Source organism: Oncorhynchus kisutch, linkage group LG15 (assembly GCF_002021735.2).
Source record: "Oncorhynchus kisutch isolate 150728-3 linkage group LG15, Okis_V2, whole genome shotgun sequence".
Taxonomy (NCBI): Eukaryota; Metazoa; Chordata; class Actinopteri; order Salmoniformes; family Salmonidae; genus Oncorhynchus; species Oncorhynchus kisutch.
The window spans coordinates 8,722,982-8,743,940 of record NC_034188.2 but is presented as its reverse complement, the minus strand read 5'-3'; the positions used below and the strand labels follow the sequence as shown (position 1 = coordinate 8,743,940).

At 41.3% G+C, this 20,959-nt stretch overlaps 2 protein-coding genes across 2 annotated transcripts in view; both read right to left on the bottom strand.

Moving 5' to 3' along the window:
• Window positions 1-15,531, bottom strand: part of LOC109878030 (arf-GAP with Rho-GAP domain, ANK repeat and PH domain-containing protein 3) — a 61,733-nt gene extending 46,202 nt beyond the window's left edge. Inside the window, exon 1 of the mRNA XM_031789587.1 lies at window positions 15,377-15,531. The gene's annotated coding sequence lies outside the window, so the exon portion shown is untranslated. The remainder of the gene's footprint in view (window positions 1-15,376) is intronic.
• Window positions 15,532-17,167: 1,636 nt separating this feature from the next.
• LOC109878025 (START domain-containing protein 10-like) overlaps window positions 17,168-20,959 on the bottom strand; it is a 37,824-nt gene continuing 34,032 nt past the window's right edge. Inside the window, exon 6 of the mRNA XM_020470257.2 lies at window positions 17,168-18,729. Coding sequence (XP_020325846.1) covers window positions 18,508-18,729 — 222 coding nt within the window. The 3' untranslated portion in view covers window positions 17,168-18,507. The remainder of the gene's footprint in view (window positions 18,730-20,959) is intronic.

Below are 20,959 nucleotides of genomic sequence, written 5' to 3'. Positions count from 1 at the left end.
TTCTGTATACTTCTGGCCCTTCCTTGGACACTGTGCTATCTAACCTCCAAACGAGCTTCAATGCCATACAACACTCCTTCCGTGGCCTCCAACTGCTCTTAAACGCTAGTAAAACCAAATGCATGCTTTTCAACCGTTCGCTGCCTACACCTGCACGCCCGACTAGCATCACCACCCTGGATGGTTCCGATCTAGAATATGTGGACATCTATAAGTACCTAGGTGTCTGGCTAGACTGTAAACTCTCCTTCCAGACTCATATCAAACATCTCCAATCTAAAATCAAATCTAGCGTCAGCTTTCTATTCCGCAACAAAGCCTCCTTCACTCACGCCGCCAAACTTACCCTAGTAAAACTGACTATCCTACAGATCCTTGACTTCGGCGATGTCATCTACAAAATAGCTTCCAATACTCTACTCAGCAAATTGGATGCAGTTTATCACAGTGCCATCCGTTTTGTTACTAAAGCACCTTATACCACCCACCACTGCGACCTGCATGCTCTAGTCGGCTGGCCATCGCTACATATTCGTCGCCAGACCCACTGGCTCCAGGTCATCTACAAGTCCATGCTAGGTAAAGCTCTGCATTATCTCAGTTCACTGGTCACGATGGTAACACCCACCCGTAGCACACGCTCCAGCAGGTGTATCTCACTGATCATCCCTAAAGCAAACACCTCATTTGGCCGCCTTTCCTTCCAGTTCTCTGCTGCCTGTGACTGGAACGAATTGCAAAATTAGCTGAAGTTGGAGACTTTTATCTCCCTCACCAACTTTAAACATCTGCTATCTGAGCAGCTGATCGCTGCAGCTGTACATAGTCTATCGGTAAATAGCTCTTTTGCACACCAGTATCTCTACCTGCACATGACCATCTGATCATTTATCACTCCAGTGTTAATCTGCAAAATTTTAATTATTCGCCTACCTCCTCATGCCTTTTGCACACAATGTATATAGACTCTTTTTTATTTTTTCTACTGTGTTATTGACTTGTTTATTGTTTACTCCATGTGTAACTGTGTTGTTGTCTGTTCACACTGCTATGTTTTATCTTGGCCAGGTCGCAGTTGTAAATTAGTACTTGTTCTCAACTAGCCTACCTGGTTAAATAAAGGTGTTCTCAACTAGCCTACCTGGTTAAATAAAGGTGTTCTCAACTTGCCTACCTGGTTAAATAAAGGTGTTCTCAACTAGCCTACCTGGTTAAATAAAGGTGTTCTCAACTAGCCTACCTGGTTAAATAAAGGTGTTCTCAACTAGCCTACCTGGTTAAATAAAGGTGAAATAAAATAAAAGAAATACATTTTTTGCTGGAACCCAGAGGAAGAGTAGCTGCTGCCTTGGCAGGAACTAATGGGGATCCATAATAGACCCCAGGAAGAGTAGCTGCTGCCTTGGCAGGAACTAATGGGGATCCATAATAGACCCCAGGAAGAGTAGCTGCTGCCTTGGCAGGAACTAATGGGGATCCATAATAGACCCCAGGAAGAGTAGCTGCTGCCTTGGCAGGAACTAATGGGGATCCATAATAGACCCCAGGAAGAGTAGCTGCTTCCTTGGCAGGAACTAATGGGGATCCATAATAGACCCCAGGAAGAGTAGCTGCTTCCTTGGCAGGAACTAATGGGGATCCATAATAGACCCCAGGAAGAGTAGCTGCTTCCTTGGCAGGAACTAATGGGGATCCATAATAGACCCCAGGAAGAGTAGCTGCTTCCTTGGCAGGAACTAATGGGGATCCATAATAGACCCCAGGAAGAGTAGCTGCTTCCTTGGCAGGAACTAATGGGGATCCATAATAGACCCCAGGAAGAGTAGCTGCTTCCTTGGCAGGAACTAATGGGGATCCATAATAGACCCCAGGAAGAGTAGCTGCTTCCTTGGCAGGAACTAATGGGGATCCATAATAGACCCCAGGAAGAGTAGCTGCTTCCTTGGCAGGAACTAATGGGGATCCATAATAGACCCCAGGAAGAGTAGCTGCTTCCTTGGCAGGAACTAATGGGGATCCATAATAGACCCCAGGAAGAGTAGCTGCTTCCTTGGCAGGAACTAATGGGGATCCATAATAGACCCCAGGAAGAGTAGCTGCTGCCTTGGCAGGAACTAATGGGGATCCATAATAGACCCCAGGAAGAGTAGCTGCTTCCTTGGCAGGAACTAATGGGGATCCATAATAGACCCCAGGAAAAGTAGCTGCTTCCTTGGCAGGAACTAATGGGGATCCATAATAGACCCCAGGAAAAGTAGCTGCTGCCTTGGCAGGAACTAATGGGGATCCATAATATACCCCAGGAAGAGTAGCTGCTGCCTTGGCAGGAACTAATGGGGATCCATAATAGACCCCAGGAAGAGTAGCTGCTTCCTTGGCAGGAACTAATGGGGATCCATAATAGACCCCAGGAAGAGTAGCTGCTGCCTTGGCAGGAACTAATGGGGATCCATAATAGACCCCAGGAAGAGTAGCTGCTGCCTTGGCAGGAACTAATGGGGATCCATAATAGACCCCAGGAAGAGTAGCTGCTTCCTTGGCAGGAACTAATGGGGATCCATAATAGACCCCAGGAAGAGTAGCTGCTGCCTTGACAGGAACTAATGGGGATCCACAATAAACCCAAGGAAGAGTAGCTGCTGCCTTGGCAGGAACTAATGGGGATCCATAATAAATACAGGATGTTGGTCTTCAGAGATGAGCAATGAAGTGAGTGTTCTCCTCCCTCTACACAAGGCCAATGGTGTTCTCCTCCCTCTACACAAGGCTAATGAGGGATTTTCAGGGTGAAACATCCTACAGCACAATACAACAAAGATTTTGTTTCGTCTTCCTCAGTGTTTGTATGGCTTCCTACCAGTCTTAAAATCAAGTTTACCAAGCTACCAATTACTTCACACTTGAAGAAGTTCAGCTGAAGAAACATAACTAAAGTTACTTTGAAAAAGTAGTTCACCACATCCAAACTACTTAGTTGAAAAAATATAATATCTAAAACGTCATAGAATACAAATTGCAAGAACTGTCGTCAGATGTTAACGAAATGTGTAATTTGGCCTATTGAGCAGAAAAACAGTTTTAAGTGAGAATTGGGCAGATCTGATGTCAGAAAATGAAGTAAATTCTTGCCTTACTTCACTCATATTTCATTTTCTTTCTGCTAGAAAAAGTTAGAAACATTTAGTTCCACTACCACCAAGCTACTGCTACATTAATCTTAACTACTAGTTTATTTTATCTTTAGGAAAGTCAGTTAAGAACAAATTCTTATTTTCAATGACGGCCTAGGAACAGTGGTTTTAACTGCCTTTTTCAGGGGCAGAACGACAGATTTTTACCTCGTCAGCTCAGGGATTTGATCTTGCAACCTTTCGGTTGCTAGTCCAACGCTCTAACAACTAGGCTACACTGCCGCCCCAACTACATGTAGTTTATTTCTCCCCAACAGTGCTTCATAGTCCCCTCCATGCAAGGCCAAAGTGGTGATGGCCCGGGGGAGGGTTGTAGAATTACAGTACCAGTCAAAGGTTTGGACAAACCCTTGAATGAGTAGGTATCTCTTCATTTTTCTATTTTCTACATTGAACAACAATAGTGAAGACATCAAAACTATGAAATAACACATATGGAATCATGTAGTAACCAACAAAGTGTAAAAACAAATCAAAATATATTTAATATTTGAGATTCTTCAAAGTACCTGCAGAGGATAAGTTCCTTAGAATTACCAGCCCAAATACAAGTTCAAGTAACAGACATCTCAACATCAACTGTTCAGAGGAGACTGCGTGAATCGGGACTATCATTTGCGGGACTATCATTTGTTTTCCCAACAGGACAATGACCTAAAACACTCCAGGTTGTGTAAGTGCTATTTGACCAAGAAGGAAAGTGATGGAGTGCTGCATCAGATTACCTGTTCTCCACAATCACCCAACCTCAACGCAATTGAGATGGTTTGGGATGAGTTGGACCGCGGAGTGGAGGAAAAACAGCCAACAAGTGGTCAGCATATGTGGGAACTCCTTCAAGACTGTTGGAAAAGCATTCCAAGTGAAGCTGTTTGAGAGAAGCCAAGAGTGTGCAAAGCTGTCAAGGCAAACAGTGGCTACTTTGAAGAATCTCAAATATATTTTTGATTTGATTAACACTTTTTTTGGTTACTACATGATTCCATATGTGTTATGTCATAGCTTTGATGTCTTCACTATTATTGTACAATGTAAAAAATAAAAACCCTTGAATGAGTAGGTGTGTCCAAACTTTTGACTGGTACTCTATATGAAACCACTCAAGAGGTAAATGGACATTCTCAGACTGGTCTTCTTCAGCAGGAGAGGAGAGATCTGAAGTCAAATCACTGAGATCATGAAGGATCATCATGAGAGCTGACTCCAAAAACCTGATTTAGCATACTGATGTCCTGCATACTGCGGTCCTGCATACTGCGGGTCCTGCATACTGCATGTCCTGCATACTGCAGGTCCTGCATACTGCGGTCCTGCATACTGCGGTCCTGCATACTGCGGTCCTGCATACTGCGGGTCCTGCATACTGCATACTGCGGTCCTGCAGACTGCGGGTCCTGTAAATCTCTCTCCTCTTCTCCCCTAACCATAGTCTTTATCTGGGCTCTGTCAAAGCTCCAGAAAACACAGGATACAGCTGTCCCTTAAACACTGGAGGAAGAAAAAGGACACACCACCACACCCTCCACCCACGCTGCTCACTTTCCTCTTCCACCCATTCCTCTCCCTAAACATGTCCTCTGGCCATAAACAAAGCCTTGTGACACTAGGAGAGAGGAGAGGCAAGAGTCGAGTGTTGAGGACTTTTCACACTACTGAGACGAACCAAACCAAGCTGTTCCGGGTGAAAATAACATATCTGAGCCAGCATTGTTTGGTTCGGGTCGGCATGATAGTGTGAAGACGGTTGGAGTGTCGTGGGCTAGGAGTGGTGGTAGGATGACCCTAAACTGAAGACAAAAAATATATATATTTCACCTTTATTTAACAAGGTAGGCCAGTTGAGAACAAGTTCTCATTTACAACTTGAGCGTCAGGGTAGCCTAGTGGTTAGAGCGTTGGACTAGTAACCGGAAGGTTGCGAGCTGACAAGGTACAAATCTGTTGTTCTGCCACTGAACAGGCCCCACTGTTCCTAGGCAGTCATTGAAAATAAGAATGTGTTCTTAACTGACTTGCCTGGTTAAATAAAGGTAAAAATTCAAATAAAAAATAAAACTGCGACCTGTCCAAGACGGAGCAGTGCAACACAAACAACAGAGTTACACATGGAATATACAAACGTATAGTCAATAACACAATAGAAAAGTTGATATACAGTGTGTGCAAATGTAGTACGATTAAGGAGGTCCTTACAATAAATAGGCTGTAGTGGTGAAATAATTACAATTTAGCAATTAAACATTGGAGTGCTAGATGTGCAAGTAGAGATACTGGGGTGCAAAGGAGCAAAAATAATAATAATTTGGGGATGAGGTAGTTGGGTGTGCTATTTACAGATGGGCAATGTACAGGTGCAATGATCGGTAAGCTGCTCTGACAGCTGATGCTTAAAGTTAGTGAGGGAAGTCTCCAGCTTGATAGACTACATCCAGTTGTCTGAGTAGAGTTTTGGAGGCTATTTTGTAAATGACATCGCTGAAGTCAAGGATCGGTAGGATAGTCAGCATGAGTGAAGTAGGCTTTGTTGCGAAATAGGAAGCCGATTCTAGATTTAATTTTGGATTGGAGATGATTAGTGTGAGTCTGGAAGGAGAGTTTACAGTCTAACCAGACACCCAGGTATTTGTAGTTGTCCACATATTCTAAGTCAGAACCGTAGTGATGCTGGATGGGCGGGCAGGTGCGGGCAGTGATTGGTTGAAGAGCATGCATTTAGTTTTGCTTGCATTTAAGAGCAGTTGGAGGCCACGGAAGGAGAGTTGTATGACATTGAAGTTCATCTGGAGGTTTGTTAATAGAATGTCCAAAGAAGGGCCAGAAGTATACAGAATGGTGTCGTCTGCGTAGAGGTGGATCAAATAATCACCAGCAGCAAGAGCGACATCATTGATGTATACAGAGAAAAGAGTCAGCCCGAGAATTGAACCCTGTGGCACCCCCATAGAGACTGTCAGAGGTCTGGACAACAGGCCCTCCGATTTGACACACTGAACTATATCTGAGAAGTAGTTGGTGAACCAGGCGAGGCAGTCATTTTGAGAAACAAGGCTGTTGAGTCTGCCGATAAGAATGCAGTGATTGACAGAGTCGAAAGCCTTGGCCAGGTCTATGAAGACGGCTGCACAGTACTGTCTTTTATCGATGGTGGTTATGATGTCGTTTAGTACCTTGAGCGTGACTGCAGTGCCCCCATGATCAGCTCAGAAACCAGATTGCATAGCGGAGAAGGTACGGTGGAATTCGAAATGGTCGGCGATCCGTTTGTTAACTTGGCTTTCGAAGACTTAAGAAAGGCAGGGTAGGATGAATATAGGTCGCAGCAGCTTACCAATCTTTAGGGATCTAAGACGATACGAAAGAGTGGTTGAACAGGCTAGTAAAAGGGTTTGCAAGAATTGCGGCTGACAATTTTAGAAAGAGAGGGTCCAGATTGTCTAGCCCAGCTGATTTGTTGGGGTCCAGATTTTGCAGCTCTTTCAGAACATCAGCTATCTGGATTTGGGTGGAATGTTGTGGGCTAGGAGAGGTTAGCGTGACACTTAACTGTGACAGCTGAATTATTTTCATTTCCCATAAAATCAGTTTGTCAGGCCACTGTACTGAAAGAGGGAGAAAAATTTAACAAAATGGCCCCCTACTATTTCACATGAGCTTTATCAAGAAATGATGTAATTCAAAACTAACATAATCCCTGTTTACATTTTTCTGGTGACACATTTCACAAAGCGTGGCTTTAAAATATTGTACAAACTCACCACGCATTATGCAATGAATCAGCTTCTCGTTTTTACACACAGTGACAGATGGCGAGCGTCTCTGGTCATTCACACAAATCTAAACTTCCTTCCCTCTTTCATTGTTACAGACCTCATAAAGTCTCACCCAAGACAACGTGAAGCTACAAAACAGTCTTAATGAGACCTTCTGTCTTCTTCTATTCTATTGCAAGTTGTCCTGTTCAGGACTCCGAGTCTGTAAACAATCGTTTCTCAGAGCTTGTTGGTGTCTCTCTGTCTCTGACATTAGCTTGTACAACTGGAATTGCTTTACATAAAAGCATCTGAACAAATTAACGGAGACTTACTGGGTTCATTTGTTCTTAATTGTTAACATCTAGGCACCATGAGTTCTGACCACAAATCCAGTCCCTGGCAACACTTACATTAGAGAGATTGGCAGAAGTCTATTTTGTTTATTCTTTAAATGGACTTCAATTCATTATTATTCATTCATTACCGCTAAGTAATGTTTTGCAAAATCAAGCATGTCTCAGTGCAGTGTGGGTGAGGAAAAAATAACAGACCGAGGAGGACGCAATTGATTCACTGGTATGTTCAAGCGGTCTGAATGTAAATAACAACAACGGCATCAGTACTGCAACCCTTAATAGTTAGTCTACACGATGACATCACCCTAGGTAAACAGGAAGTTACACGGAAAGGGACTCGGCAACATTATGAAAGAAAGATACAACATGCCTGTAAATTAATGTGGAAGGCACCCATTTAAAACACGATCTTCCAGATACGTCCCCAACTTCAACTCTCCACTGGTTCTTCAAGTCAAACAATTAGCGGAAGTGGACAAGTGGTAAAAGCACTTGCTAAACGGAGGGAGGACCCACGCAGGCCTCTGGAATACATACAGGATGCTGGCTGAGCTGGTTGGGGGTAGGCTGTATATATAAATAACAGGGAAGCACTATTGTGAGACACATTATGTCATTGTTCTGCGCTAGGCTAGCTATGGCCGCCATGATGCCTGGATGACAGTACAGGCAGTCCCATTTTGTGCTTCTCTCTCTCTCTCTCTCTGACAGAGTGTTTTAGTCAAGCACACACTGTCCCTCTTTTTTGGGAGAAACAACATTCAGACAGTGTGAAAGGAGCATCTTCTGTACACACCCACACATGGTTAGATCTGAACACCACTTAGAGAAGTTAAAAAAACAGAGGAACTGCCAGAAAGTCATTACAGAGTCAATCAGGAGTTTATCTGTGTCCTCCCTGTCGACTCTATGAAGGAGGAGACGGCAGTACAAGACATAGATCTGAACACCTGGATGACCTTATCCTTTGTTAGGACAGGCCCAAGTATCCCTTTCAGGCGCAGACCCCATTCACCAATCATACTGTATAGTACATACAGTGGATACATGACAATCATTCATTTGATCTTTAGGATAATGAGGTTGAGGATACATGACAATCATTCATTTGATATTTAGGACAATGAGGTTGAGTATACATGACAATCATTCATTTGATCTTTAGGATAATGAGGTTGAGGATACATGACAATCATTCATTTGATCTTTAGGATAATGAGGTTGAGGATACATGACAATCATTCATTTGATCTTTAGGATAATGAGGTTGAGGATACATGACACTCATTCATTTGATCTTTAGGATAATGAGGTTGAGGATACATGACAATCATTCATTTGATCTTTAGGATAATGAGGTTGAGGATACATGACAATCATTCATTTGATCTTTAGGATAATGAGGTTGAGGATACATGACAATCATTCATTTGATCTTTAGGATAATGAGGTTGAGGATACATGACAATCATTCATTTGATCTTTAGGATAATGAGGTTGAGGATACATGACAATCATTCATTTGATCTTTAGGATAATGAGGTTGAGGATACATGACAATCATTCATTTGATCTTTAGGATAATGAGGTTGAGGATACATGACAATCATTCATTTGATATTTAGGACAATGAGGTTGAGTATACATGACAATCATTCATTTGATCTTTAGGATAATGAGGTTGAGGATACATGACAATCATTCATTTGATCTTTAGGATAATGAGGTTGAGGATACATGACAATCATTCATTTGATCTTTAGGATAATGAGGTTGAGGATACATGACACTCATTCATTTGATCTTTAGGATAATGAGGTTGAGGATACATGACAATCATTCATTTGATCTTTAGGATAATGAGGTTGAGGATACATGACAATCATTCATTTGATCTTTAGGATAATGAGGTTGAGGATACATGACAATCATTCATTTGATCTTTAGGATAATGAGGTTGAGGATACATGACAATCATTCATTTGATCTTTAGGACAATGAGGTTGAGGATACATGACAATCATTCATTTGATCTTTAGGACAATGAGGTTGAGGATACATGACAATCATTCATTTGATCTTTAGGACAATGAGGTTGAGGATACATGACAATCATTCATTTGATCTTTAGGATAATGAGGTTGAGGATACATGACAATCATTCATTTGATCTTTAGGATAATGAGGTTGGGGATACATGACAATCATTCATTTGATCTTTAGGATAATGAGGTTGAGGATACATGACAATCATTCATTTGATCTTTAGGACAATGAGGTTGAGGATACATGACAATCATTCATTTGATCTTTAGGATAATGAGGTTGAGGATACATGACAATCCTTCATTTGATCTTTAGGATAATGAGGTTGAGGATCCATGACAATCCTTCATTTGATCTTTAGGATAATGAGGTTGAGGATACATGACAATCATTCATTTGATCTTTGGGATAATGAGGTTGAGGATACATGACAATCATTCATTTGATCTTTAGGATAATGAGGTTGAGGATACATGACAATCATTCATTTGATCTTTAGGATAATGAGGTTGAGGATACATGACAATCATTCATTTGATCTTTAGGATAATGAGGTTGAGGATACATGATAATCATTCATTTGATCTTTAGGATAATGAGGTTGGGGATACATGACAATCATTCATTTGATCTTTAGGATAATGAGGTTGAGGATACATGACAATCATTCATTTGATCTTTAGGATAATGAGGTTGAGGATACATGACAATCATTCATTTGATCTTTAGGATAATGAGGTTGGGGATACATGACAATCATTCATTTGATCTTTAGGATAATGAGGTTGGGGATACATGACAATCATTCATTTGATCTTTAGGATAATGAGGTTGAGGATACATGACAATCATTCATTTGATCTTTAGGATAATGAGGTTGAGGATACATGACAATCATTCATTTGATCTTTAGGATAATGAGGTTGAGGATACATGACAATCATTCATTTGATCTTTAGGATAATGAGGTTGAGGATGCATGACAATCATTCATTTGATCTTTAGGATAATGAGGTTGAGGATGCATGACAATCATTCATTTGATCTTTAGGATAATGAGGTTGAGGATGCATGACAATCATTCATTTGATCTTTAGGATAATGAGGTTGAGGATACATGACAATCATTCATTTGATCTTTAGGATAATGAGGTTGAGGATACATGACAATCATTCATTTGATCTTTAGGATAATGAGGTTGAGGATACATGACAATTATTCATTTGATCTTTAGGATAATGAGGTTGAGGATACATGACAATCATTCATTTGATCTTTAGGATAATGAAGTTGAGGATACATGGCAATCATTCATTTGATCTTTAGGATAATGAGGTTGAGGATACATGACAATCATTCATTTGATCTTTAGGATAATGAGGTTGAGGATACATGACAATCATTCATTTGATCTTTAGGATAATGAGGTTGAGGATACATGACAATCATTCATTTGATCTTTAGGATAATGAGGTTGAGGATACATGACAACCATTCATTTGATCTTTAGGATAATGCGGTTGAGGATACATGACAATCATTCATTTGATCTTTAGGATAATGAGGTTGAGGATACATGACAATCATTCATTAGATCTTTAGGATAATGAGGTTGAGGATACATGACAATCGTTCATTTGATCTTTAGGATAATGAGGTTGAGGATACATGACAATCATTCATTTGATCTTTAGGATAATGAGGTTGAGGATACATGACAATCATTCATTTGATCTTTAGGATAATGAGGTTGAGGATACATGACAATCAGTCCAAAGATCAAAAAATCCCCCTGTTCTCTCCCTCTAATTATTAGAATGTGCCCTCACAGGGCAGAATGACTTTGACATTAGATACTCTAATGTATCTTGATGGTCAAGCTGCTCCCACAACAGCTCAGTAGGGTTGAGATCCAGTGACTGTGCTGGCCACTCCATTGTAGACAGAATACCAGCTGACTGCTTCTTCCCTAAATAGTTCTTGCATAGTTTGGAGCTGTGCTTTGGGTCATTGTCCTGTTGTAGGAGGAAATTGTCTCCAATTAAGCACCGTCCACAGGGTATGGCATGGTGTTGCAAAATAGAGTAATAGCCTTCCTTCTTCAAGATCCCTTTAACCATGTACAAACCTCCCACTTTACCACCACCAAAGCACCCCCAGACCATCACATTGCCTCCACCATGCTTGACAGATGGCGTCAAGCACTCCTCCAGCATCTTTTCTGCGTCTCACTCTGCGAATGTTCTTCTTTGTGATCCGAACACCTCAAACTTAGATGTCTTCTGTCCATAACACTTTTTTTTCCAATATTCCTCTGTCCAGTGTCTGTTCTTTTGCCCATCTTAATCTTTTCTTTTTATTGGCCAGTCTGAGATATGGCTTTTTCTTTGCAACTCTGCCTAAAAGACCAGCGTCCCGGAGTCGCCTCTTCACTGTTGACGTTGAGACTGGAGTTTTGCGGTTACCATTTAATGAAGCGTCCAGTTGAGGATTTGTGATGCGTCTGTTTTAGAGGTCGACCGATTATGATTTTTCAACACCGATACCGATTGTTTGGAGGACCAAAAAAGCCTATACCGATTAAATCTGCCAATTTTTATTTAATTTATTTGTAATAATGACAATTAAAGCAATACTGAATGAACACTTATTTTAACTTAATATAATACATCAATAACATCTATTTAGCCTCAAGTAAATAATGAAACATGTTCAATTTGGTTTAAATAATGGAAAAACAAAGAGTTGGAGAAGAAAGTATAAGTGCAATATGTGCCATGTAAGAAAGCTAACATTTCAGTTCCTTGCTCAGAACATGAGAACATATGAAAGCTGGTGGTTCCTTTTAACATGAGTTTTCAATATTCCCAGGTAAGAAGTTTTAGGTTGTAGTTATTATAGGAATTATAACTATTTCCCTCTATACCATTTGTATTTCATTAACCTTTGACTATTAGATGTTCTTATAGGCACTTTAGTATTGCCAGTGTAACAGTATAGCTTCTGTCCCTCTCCTCGCTTCTCCCTAGTGATTATGATTATTTTTTATAAGATAAGTTCAATGCTAGCTAGCAACTTACCATGGCTTACTGAATTCGCGTAACAGGCAGTCTCCTTGTGGAGTGCAACGAGAGAGAGGCAGGTCGTTATTGCGTTTGACTAGTTAACTGTAAGGTTGCAAGATTGGATCCCCGAGCTGACAAGGTGAAAATCTGTCGTTGTGCCCCTGAACGAGGCAGTTAACCCACCGTTCCTAGGCCGTCATTGAAAATAAGAATGTGTTCTTAACTGACTTGCCTGGTTAAATAAAGATATATCAAAAAATAATTTAAATAAATAAATAGGCAAATCGGTGCCCAAAAATAACGATTTCCGATTGTTTTGAAAACTTGAAATCGGCCCTAATTAATCGGCCATTCCGATTAATCGGTTGAACTCTAGTCTGTTTCTCAAACTAGACACTAAATGTACTTGTCCTCTTGCTCAGTTGTGCACCGGGGCCTCCCACTCCTCTTTCTATTCTGGTTAGAGACAGTTTGCGCTGTTCTGTGAAGGGAGTAGTACACAGCGTTGTACAAGATCTTCAGTTTCTTGGCAATTTCTCGCATTTAATAGCCTCATTTCTCAGAACAAGAATAGACTGACGAGTTTCAGAAGAAAGGTCTTTGTTTCTGGCCATTTTGAGCCTGTAATCGAACCCACAAATGCTGATGCTCCAGATACTCAACTAGTCTAAAGAAGGCCAGTTTTATTGCTTCTTTAATCAGGACAACAGTTTTCAGCTGTGCTAACAATTGCAAACGGGTTTTCTAATGATCAATTAGCCTTTTAAAATGATAAACTTGGATTAGCTAACACAACGTTCCATTGGAACACAGGAGTGATGGTTGCTGATAATGGGCCTCTGTACGCCTATGTAGATATTCCATTAAAAAAAGCTGCCTTTTCCAGCTACAATAGTCATTTACAACATAAAAAATGTCTACACTGTATTTATGTTCAATTTGATGTTATTTTAAATGGGGGGGGGTGCTTTTCTTTCAAAAACAAGGTCGTTTCTAAGTGACCCCAAACTTTTGAATGGTAGTTAGTGTATGCCAAACCAAAAACATATTGATTTCAATGTTTACTTTGAATAATTTACACAGAAAATGTCACAAAAACCCATTTACTGGAAGACCTGTGCAGATGCAAAGTTTGGTAACAGAATTACAGTAAAATCTCCCTCAGTTTTTTTTTTGTGACCACGTTTTCCCAAAAACTCTCAAAATAACTGCTCCGAATTAAGATTCAAAGATGTCTGGAGAAAGAATGGGGGTGTCAGCTATGTCATGACACCTCAAGTAAAAAAAAAATATATATAGATATTTGTTGTTGTTGAACTACAGTAAGTGAAGTGGATTTACATCTGGTAACGGATTTACGGTAACAGAATTACATCATGGTTCCCTGACCTGTATTATACATAATTATGAATATGATTATCTTCAGGGTGATATATCCTGAATAAAGTACACAAAGATAGAAATACACAATATCCTTATTTTGCATATTTGGGTATAATTCTACACATGGACTATTATTCTAATGAGCTCCGCCCCCAAACAAGAACACATTTGTCTGGTCTGGACCAGACCAAATCTGAACCAATCATAGACATCGATGTTTCACAAGTTTGGACATTAACAGTAGAGATCAGTAGAGTAGACTTCAGTACAATACAGTACATTATACTGTACTTTAGTGTGCTCTACTGTACTGAAACTTTACTGTACAGTACTTTTATTTACTGTCTGTCTGTCTATCCTTCCCAAATGAGTTGGTGAAATTATCCTCAAAATGGAGGGTATAATCCCAGCAACATGGGTGTTATTATGAATTACTGTAAAAAAAAAAAATACATTATGGTTGTTTAACACAATGTACCCGACATCACTGAAACACAACACAAGTAAATAGGCTGTCTGTGTTTCATTTGGATTTTAGACGGAAAAGCAAAGTGAATTTAACGTGAACTCTTTGGGGTTTGGAAACGTGTTGAATATTAAAAGTAAGTGGAGCTACAGTAGTAGTTTGTTGATCCGTAGTGTGAATTACACGTGAAACTCTGTTACAAATCTATGCTACTTTGTACTGCGTCACATATAATAACTCAGATATACGATGGCTGTGGTATAGACAGATAGACAGGCCTCTGACGGTCAATGTTTCTGGACCGTGTAACGTTGTGCATCACACAAAACCCATCTAATGACCAAAGACGGAGACACTGTATACAGTGTGACTGTAGAGGAACGATCATCTGGGCCTTGCTTACAAGTGACACTGACACCCGAACAATTTAACATTCAGCCATTTTCATATAAATGAATAATCTCACCTCTCCACAATCCCAAAAACAGAGCTAAAATTGGGAAGCATTTTAAATGGGAAATTCCAGTGATTATTTTTAAACTTGTATCTCTCTGTCCTCTGGCGCTGCTGCTGCACTATCTAATAACTTACTGAACATATGTTCAAGGCTGCTCTTGATTTAAATCATGTTTCAACTGTGAAACGCTATAACTGACAGATTCCAAGACCCCAAAACCCACTCAATGCGAAGAGGATATCTACAACGGGGTGGGGTGTCTGTAAAACATTAGTTTACAGCGAAACAGACAGGTGACTGTATAATGGGTGAAATGTTACAATAGGCTCACATTCCAAGCCCATGCGATGTCATGAGATTGGCAATTCTTAAACATGGTAATATATATATTTAAAATGTAAAATAAATCATTACACAGAATCGAATTGATTATTCTGCGGTCGGGCCAACACACAACTCTACAAGTAAATTATAATGACATTCTCTCATTATTCACCCAGTTACTGTGAAAAAAGACAATATTAGGCCTATAGTATTGAAGAAGTGCGCTCCATAAAATCTCCTGTTAGCTGGATGTCGCCGATACACAGCGTGAGCTCCAGATGATCACTTAAACGTTGGAATCTATCCGTCTAAATATTATAATAATCCCGGTTTACCTTCTGCTGTGTTTCGATGTCCGTGGTTGTTTTCTCAATGCAACATCTAAACACGTGAATCCTTCGGTTTTTCCGTTGTGACGGGGACCGCTCATGACTTAGGCAGCAGAAGAAGCATTGTCCTTGTCGGCAACTTTCTTACAATGGTGAGTGAGTTTACTCCACAGAGTATCAAGGAGATCTTAATTAAAGGGGAGGGCGGTAGTGATGTTTAGCCGACATTTTTCCCCGTTCAAACTCATTATCCGTCCACTTCAAAGTTGCACATACTCGTAATTCATAGACATAAATGCAATATTTTGAGCCCACTACATTGCTTTGCGCAAGACATTTAAGAAACGGAATAGGCCTACTGTTAAAGAATGGACACCTTGCAATCAGGTCATTTAATTTAATTCAACTTATCCACTTGTTTTAAAAACATTCCCTATTGCCTACAAAATAACAAAAAAACTACACAATATGTGCAATGTGTAGGCTACATTTTAGTGTGCATTTAGTTAGGTTAGGTTTAGTTAGGGTAGCTTTAGTTAGGTTGGGTTTAGTTAGGTTAGGGTAGGGTAGCTTTAGTCAGGTTTAGTTAGGTTAGGGTAGCTTTAGTTAGGTTAGGTTTAGTTATGTTAGGGTAGCTTTAGTTAGGTTAGGGTAGCTTTGGTTAGGTTAGGTTAGGTTTAGTTAGGTTAGGGTAGCTTTAGTTAGGTTAGGTTTAGTTAGGTTAGGGTAGCTTTAGTTAGGTTAGGTTTAGTTAGGTTAGGGTAGCTTTAGTTAGGTTAGGGTAGCTTTAGTTAGGTTAGGGTAGGGTAGCTTTAGTTAGGTTAGGGTAGCTTTAGCTAGGTTAGTTTTAGTTAGGTGCATGGGTGCAAAAGGGTACTATAATGTGGGCTTCAATAGGACTACTGATACAATAGACCATGTGATGTGGGCTTCAATAGGACTACTGATACAATAGACCATGTGATGTGGGGTTCAATAGGACTACTGATACAATAGACCATGTGATGTGGGGTTCAATACGACTACTGATACAATAGACCATGTGACGTGGGGTTCAATAGGACTACTGATACAATAGACCATGTGACGTGGGGTTCAATAGGACTACTGATACAATAGACCATGTGACGTGGGGTTCAATAGGACTACTGATACAATAGACCCAAACAACCTGATGAGAGATCAACATTATAAATAGCTACAAAAAAAATGTGGATGTTCAGGTGTAATCAAGATGTGGTCCTGGATTTTCCTCAAACCCCCCACCCTGCCTGACACACACACGTATATTACACATGTTTCACATTAGTTCAAGATCCAAGGCTATCATGAATCACACACATTGTTATTCAAAAATCAAAGGCAGCTCAGATTATGGATAATAAATGGATGATCTTAGGAGATCATGAGTGTAACTAACATCACACTCTTTAATTCTCAAAGATCACTCAAAATGAAAGACCTTTTAATACGAGACAAAGCAATTAACTTAGAGTTCTACAATCAAAGAGAAGCGTTTTGTGTTGTGTGAGAAATCTAGACAACAGTGGAGTTTCCTTTCCCTCAAAAACAATCTGACTGATGCGGACAGGAAATGGGACAGGAAGTAGCCTTGGGGAAACAGGAAGTGCCTGAGACAATACAGATTCTGAGGATTGGCCCCCAGCTGCATTTTTAAGTCTGAAAAGGGATACAGTCACACATAAACGTTCCTTATCGACGGAGAAAAACAAACAGTGCAGTTAAAATGGGAACGTGTACTTGGAAATGATGATTAGGAATCAAGAGCATCAGCCGTGAAGGTCTTAAAATCAGGAGTCAACTTCTCTTTATTTAACATGTGCGTTGCTATGAACATGATGTCTCTCCATTTTGGAAACATGTCTGAAAATCCTACCAAAAGACCATTAGAATTGAAGTAAAACTGCATCACTAATGATAACTTTATGCAGAAAGACAAAATGTTTGAAATTCAGACGACCAACGTATAACTGAGGTAATGACCTTTTAACAGTTTTATGACCCCAACGGTTATAACAAGCTATAACAGATTATAATCATTCCTTTTAAGGGTCAGACAGGTTTTTTAAAATTCCCTCAGGCGTTGTTATGCTGCCATCTCTCCTCCCCTGTGACTGTCATTAGGAGTCTCAGTGGGCCATTCACTGTACAAAAGCACACTTGTCTTGGTGCATTATGCTAATTCACTTCCTAACAAACTGACAACATTCCATTGTTCTAAACCATCGTTTTCCCCGAAACTCGGTGCACGTTTTTGTTTTTGCCCTTGCACTACACAGGTGAATCAAATGATCAATGCTTGATGATTAGTTGATTATTCGAATCAGCTGTGTAGTGCTAGGGGCAAAAACCAAAACGTGCACCGAGTTCGTGAAACACTGTTCTAAACGCTCACGGCTTCCAAACACTGGGCGATGAGGAAATGTTATGACCTATTACTGCCACTGGGCGGCACTAGATACCATGAAATATACTGTAGTAAGTAGGCTGCATGATAGGCTATTTTCTCTATTGGCAATGGCTATTGTATAACACTTCAAATGAAAGCTGAAGTCGAATCAAACATGAATATGAAAAAAACGTTAAAAAAACATGTTAGGGTCTTGAAATATTTAAATATTGTCTTGAAATTTGTTTTGAAATAGACACATTTTTACAGTATTATCATAAATTCGATATTATACCATTTAATTGAAGGATAGCACCGTGTATACATTGTCTATTTTGTTCCTATATGAAAATACCCTGTTAAACCTCTCTGATTCAATAAGTTATAGATCAATTACCAACTAAATGCAACAAGACAAAAGTTGCAGATCCAAATTATAGTAAATCATACATGTACATTTACATATTTGTACTGTACACACACACACACACACACACTCACACGGAAACACACACACACACACCAAACCCAACACAGAGGGTGTGTCCCAAATTGCACCCTATTTCCTATATAGTTCACTACTTTTGACCAGAGTCTTATGGGCCCTGCACAAATGTAATACACTTCTATTTTTTTTTATTTACCATTATTTTATAGGGAATAGGGTGCCATTTTGAAAACACAGCCACACAATTATATACAAACAGTGTCTTCACTCAGAGTTAGCCTAGGTCTCTTCGTCATCGCTGTGATGTTGTGCTTGTTTCTCCTCCGTCAGGCGGCTCTCATCAATGTTCTCCAGTGAATCGGCTCTCTGTAGTACAAGGTCAGACACGTTAATACACGGTAAGGTGTTCTGCTCGGGATAAATCCAGGGCTTCAGGTTAGGGTTGTGCTTCCTCTTCCACTCTGGATACTTCTGACAGGCCTTGTAGATCTTCTTCATGGCCTAGGGGGAAGGAGGACAAATATTCAGATTCTAAATAAATGTGTTAGTTAAGAGCCTCTCAGATAAGCCTTTTTTAAATTTAACCTTAACTAACTTGCCTAGTTAAATAAAGAACAAATTCTTATTTACAATGACAGCCTACCGGGGAACAGTGGGTGAACTGCCTTGTTCAGGGGCAGGATGACAGATGTTTACCTTGTCAACACAGGGATTTGATCTAGAAACCTTTCGCTTCCTGGCCAAACACTCTAACCACTAGGCTACCTGCTGGTTACTGGCCAAATGCTCTAACCACTAGGCTACCTGCTGGTTACTAGCCAAACGCTCTAACCACTAGGCTACCTGCTGGTTCCTGGCCAAACGCTCTAACCACTAGGCTATCTGCTGGTTCCTGGCCAAACGCTCTAACCACTAGGCTATCTGCTGGTTACTAGTCCAACGCTCTAACCACTAGGCTACCTGCTGGTTACTGGCCAAACGCTCTAACCACTAGGCTACCTGCTGGTTACTGGCCAAACGCTCTAACCACTAGGCTAGCTGCTGGTTACTGGCCAAACGCTCTAACCACTAGGCTAGCTGCTGGTTACTGGCCAAACGCTCTAACCACTAGGCTAGCTGCTGGTTACTGGCCAAACGCTCTAACCACTAGGCTAGCTGCTGGTTACTGGCCAAACGCTCTAACCACTAGGCTAGCTGCTGGTTACTGGCCAAACGCTCTAACCACTAGGCTACCTGCTGGTTACTGGCCAAACGCTCTAACCACTAGGCTACCTGCTGGTTACTAGTCCAACGCTCTAACCACTAGGCTAGCTGCTGGTTACTAGCCAAACGCTCTAACCACTAGGCTAGCTGCTGGTTACTGGCCAAACGCTCTAACCACTAGGCTACCTGCTGGTTACTAGTCCAACGCTCTAACCACTAGGCTACCTGCTGGTTACTGGCCAAATGCTCTAACCACTAGGCTAGCTGCTGGTTACTGGCCAAACGCTCTAACCACTAGGCTACCTGCTGGTTACTGGCCAAACGCTCTAACCACTAGGCTAGCTGCTGGTTACTGGCCAAACGCTCTAACCACTAGGCTATCTGCTGGTTACTGGCCAAACGCTCTAACCACTAGGCTACCTGCTGGTTACTGGCCAAACGCTCTAACCACTAGGCTACCTGCTGGTTACTGGCCAAACGCTCTAACCACTAGGCTACCTGCTGGTTACTGGCCAAACACTCTAACCACTAGGCTACCTGCTGGTTACTGGCCAAACGCTCTAACCACTAGGCTACCTGCTGGTTACTGGCCAAACGCTCTAACCACTAGGCTAGCTGCTGGTTACTGGCCAAACGCTCTAACCACTAGGCTAGCTGCTGGTTACTGGCCAAACGCTCTAACCACTAGGCTATCTGCTGGTTACTGGCCAAACGCTCTAACCACTAGGCTATCTGCTGGTTACTGGCCAAACGCTCTAACCACTAGGCTACCTGCTGGTTACTAGTCCAACGCTCTAACCACTAGGCTACCTGCTGGTTACTGGCCAAATGCTCTAACCACTAGGCTAGCTGCTGGTTACTGGCCAAACGCTCTAACCACTAGGCTACCTGCTGGTTACTGGCCAAACGCTCTAACCACTAGGCTAGCTGCTGGTTACTGGCCAAACGCTCTAACCACTAGGCTAGCTGCTGGTTACTGGCCAAACGCTCTAACCACTAGGCTATCTGCTGGTTACTGGCCAAACGCTCTAACCACTAGGCTACCTGCTGGTTACTGGCCAAACGCTCTAACCACTAGGCTACCTGCTGGTTACTGGCCAAACGCTCTAACCACAAGGCTACCTGCTGGTTACTGGCCAAACACTCTAACCACTAGGCTACCTGCTGGTTACTGGCCAAACGCTCTAACCACTAGGCTACCTGCTGGTTACTAGCCAAACGCTCTAACCACTAGGCTACCTGCTGGTTCCTGGCCAAACGCTCTAACCACTAGGCTATCTGCTGGTTCCTGGCCAAACGCTCTAACCACTAGGCTATCTGCTGGTTACTAGTCCAACGCTCTAACCACTAGGCTACCTGCTGGTTACTGGCCAAACGCTCTAACCACTAGGCTACCTGCTGGTTACTGGCCAAACGCTCTAACCACTAGGCTAGCTGCTGGTTACTGGCCAAACGCTCTAACCACTAGGCTAGCTGCTGGTTACTGGCCAAACGCTCTAACCACTAGGCTAGCTGCTGGTTACTGGCC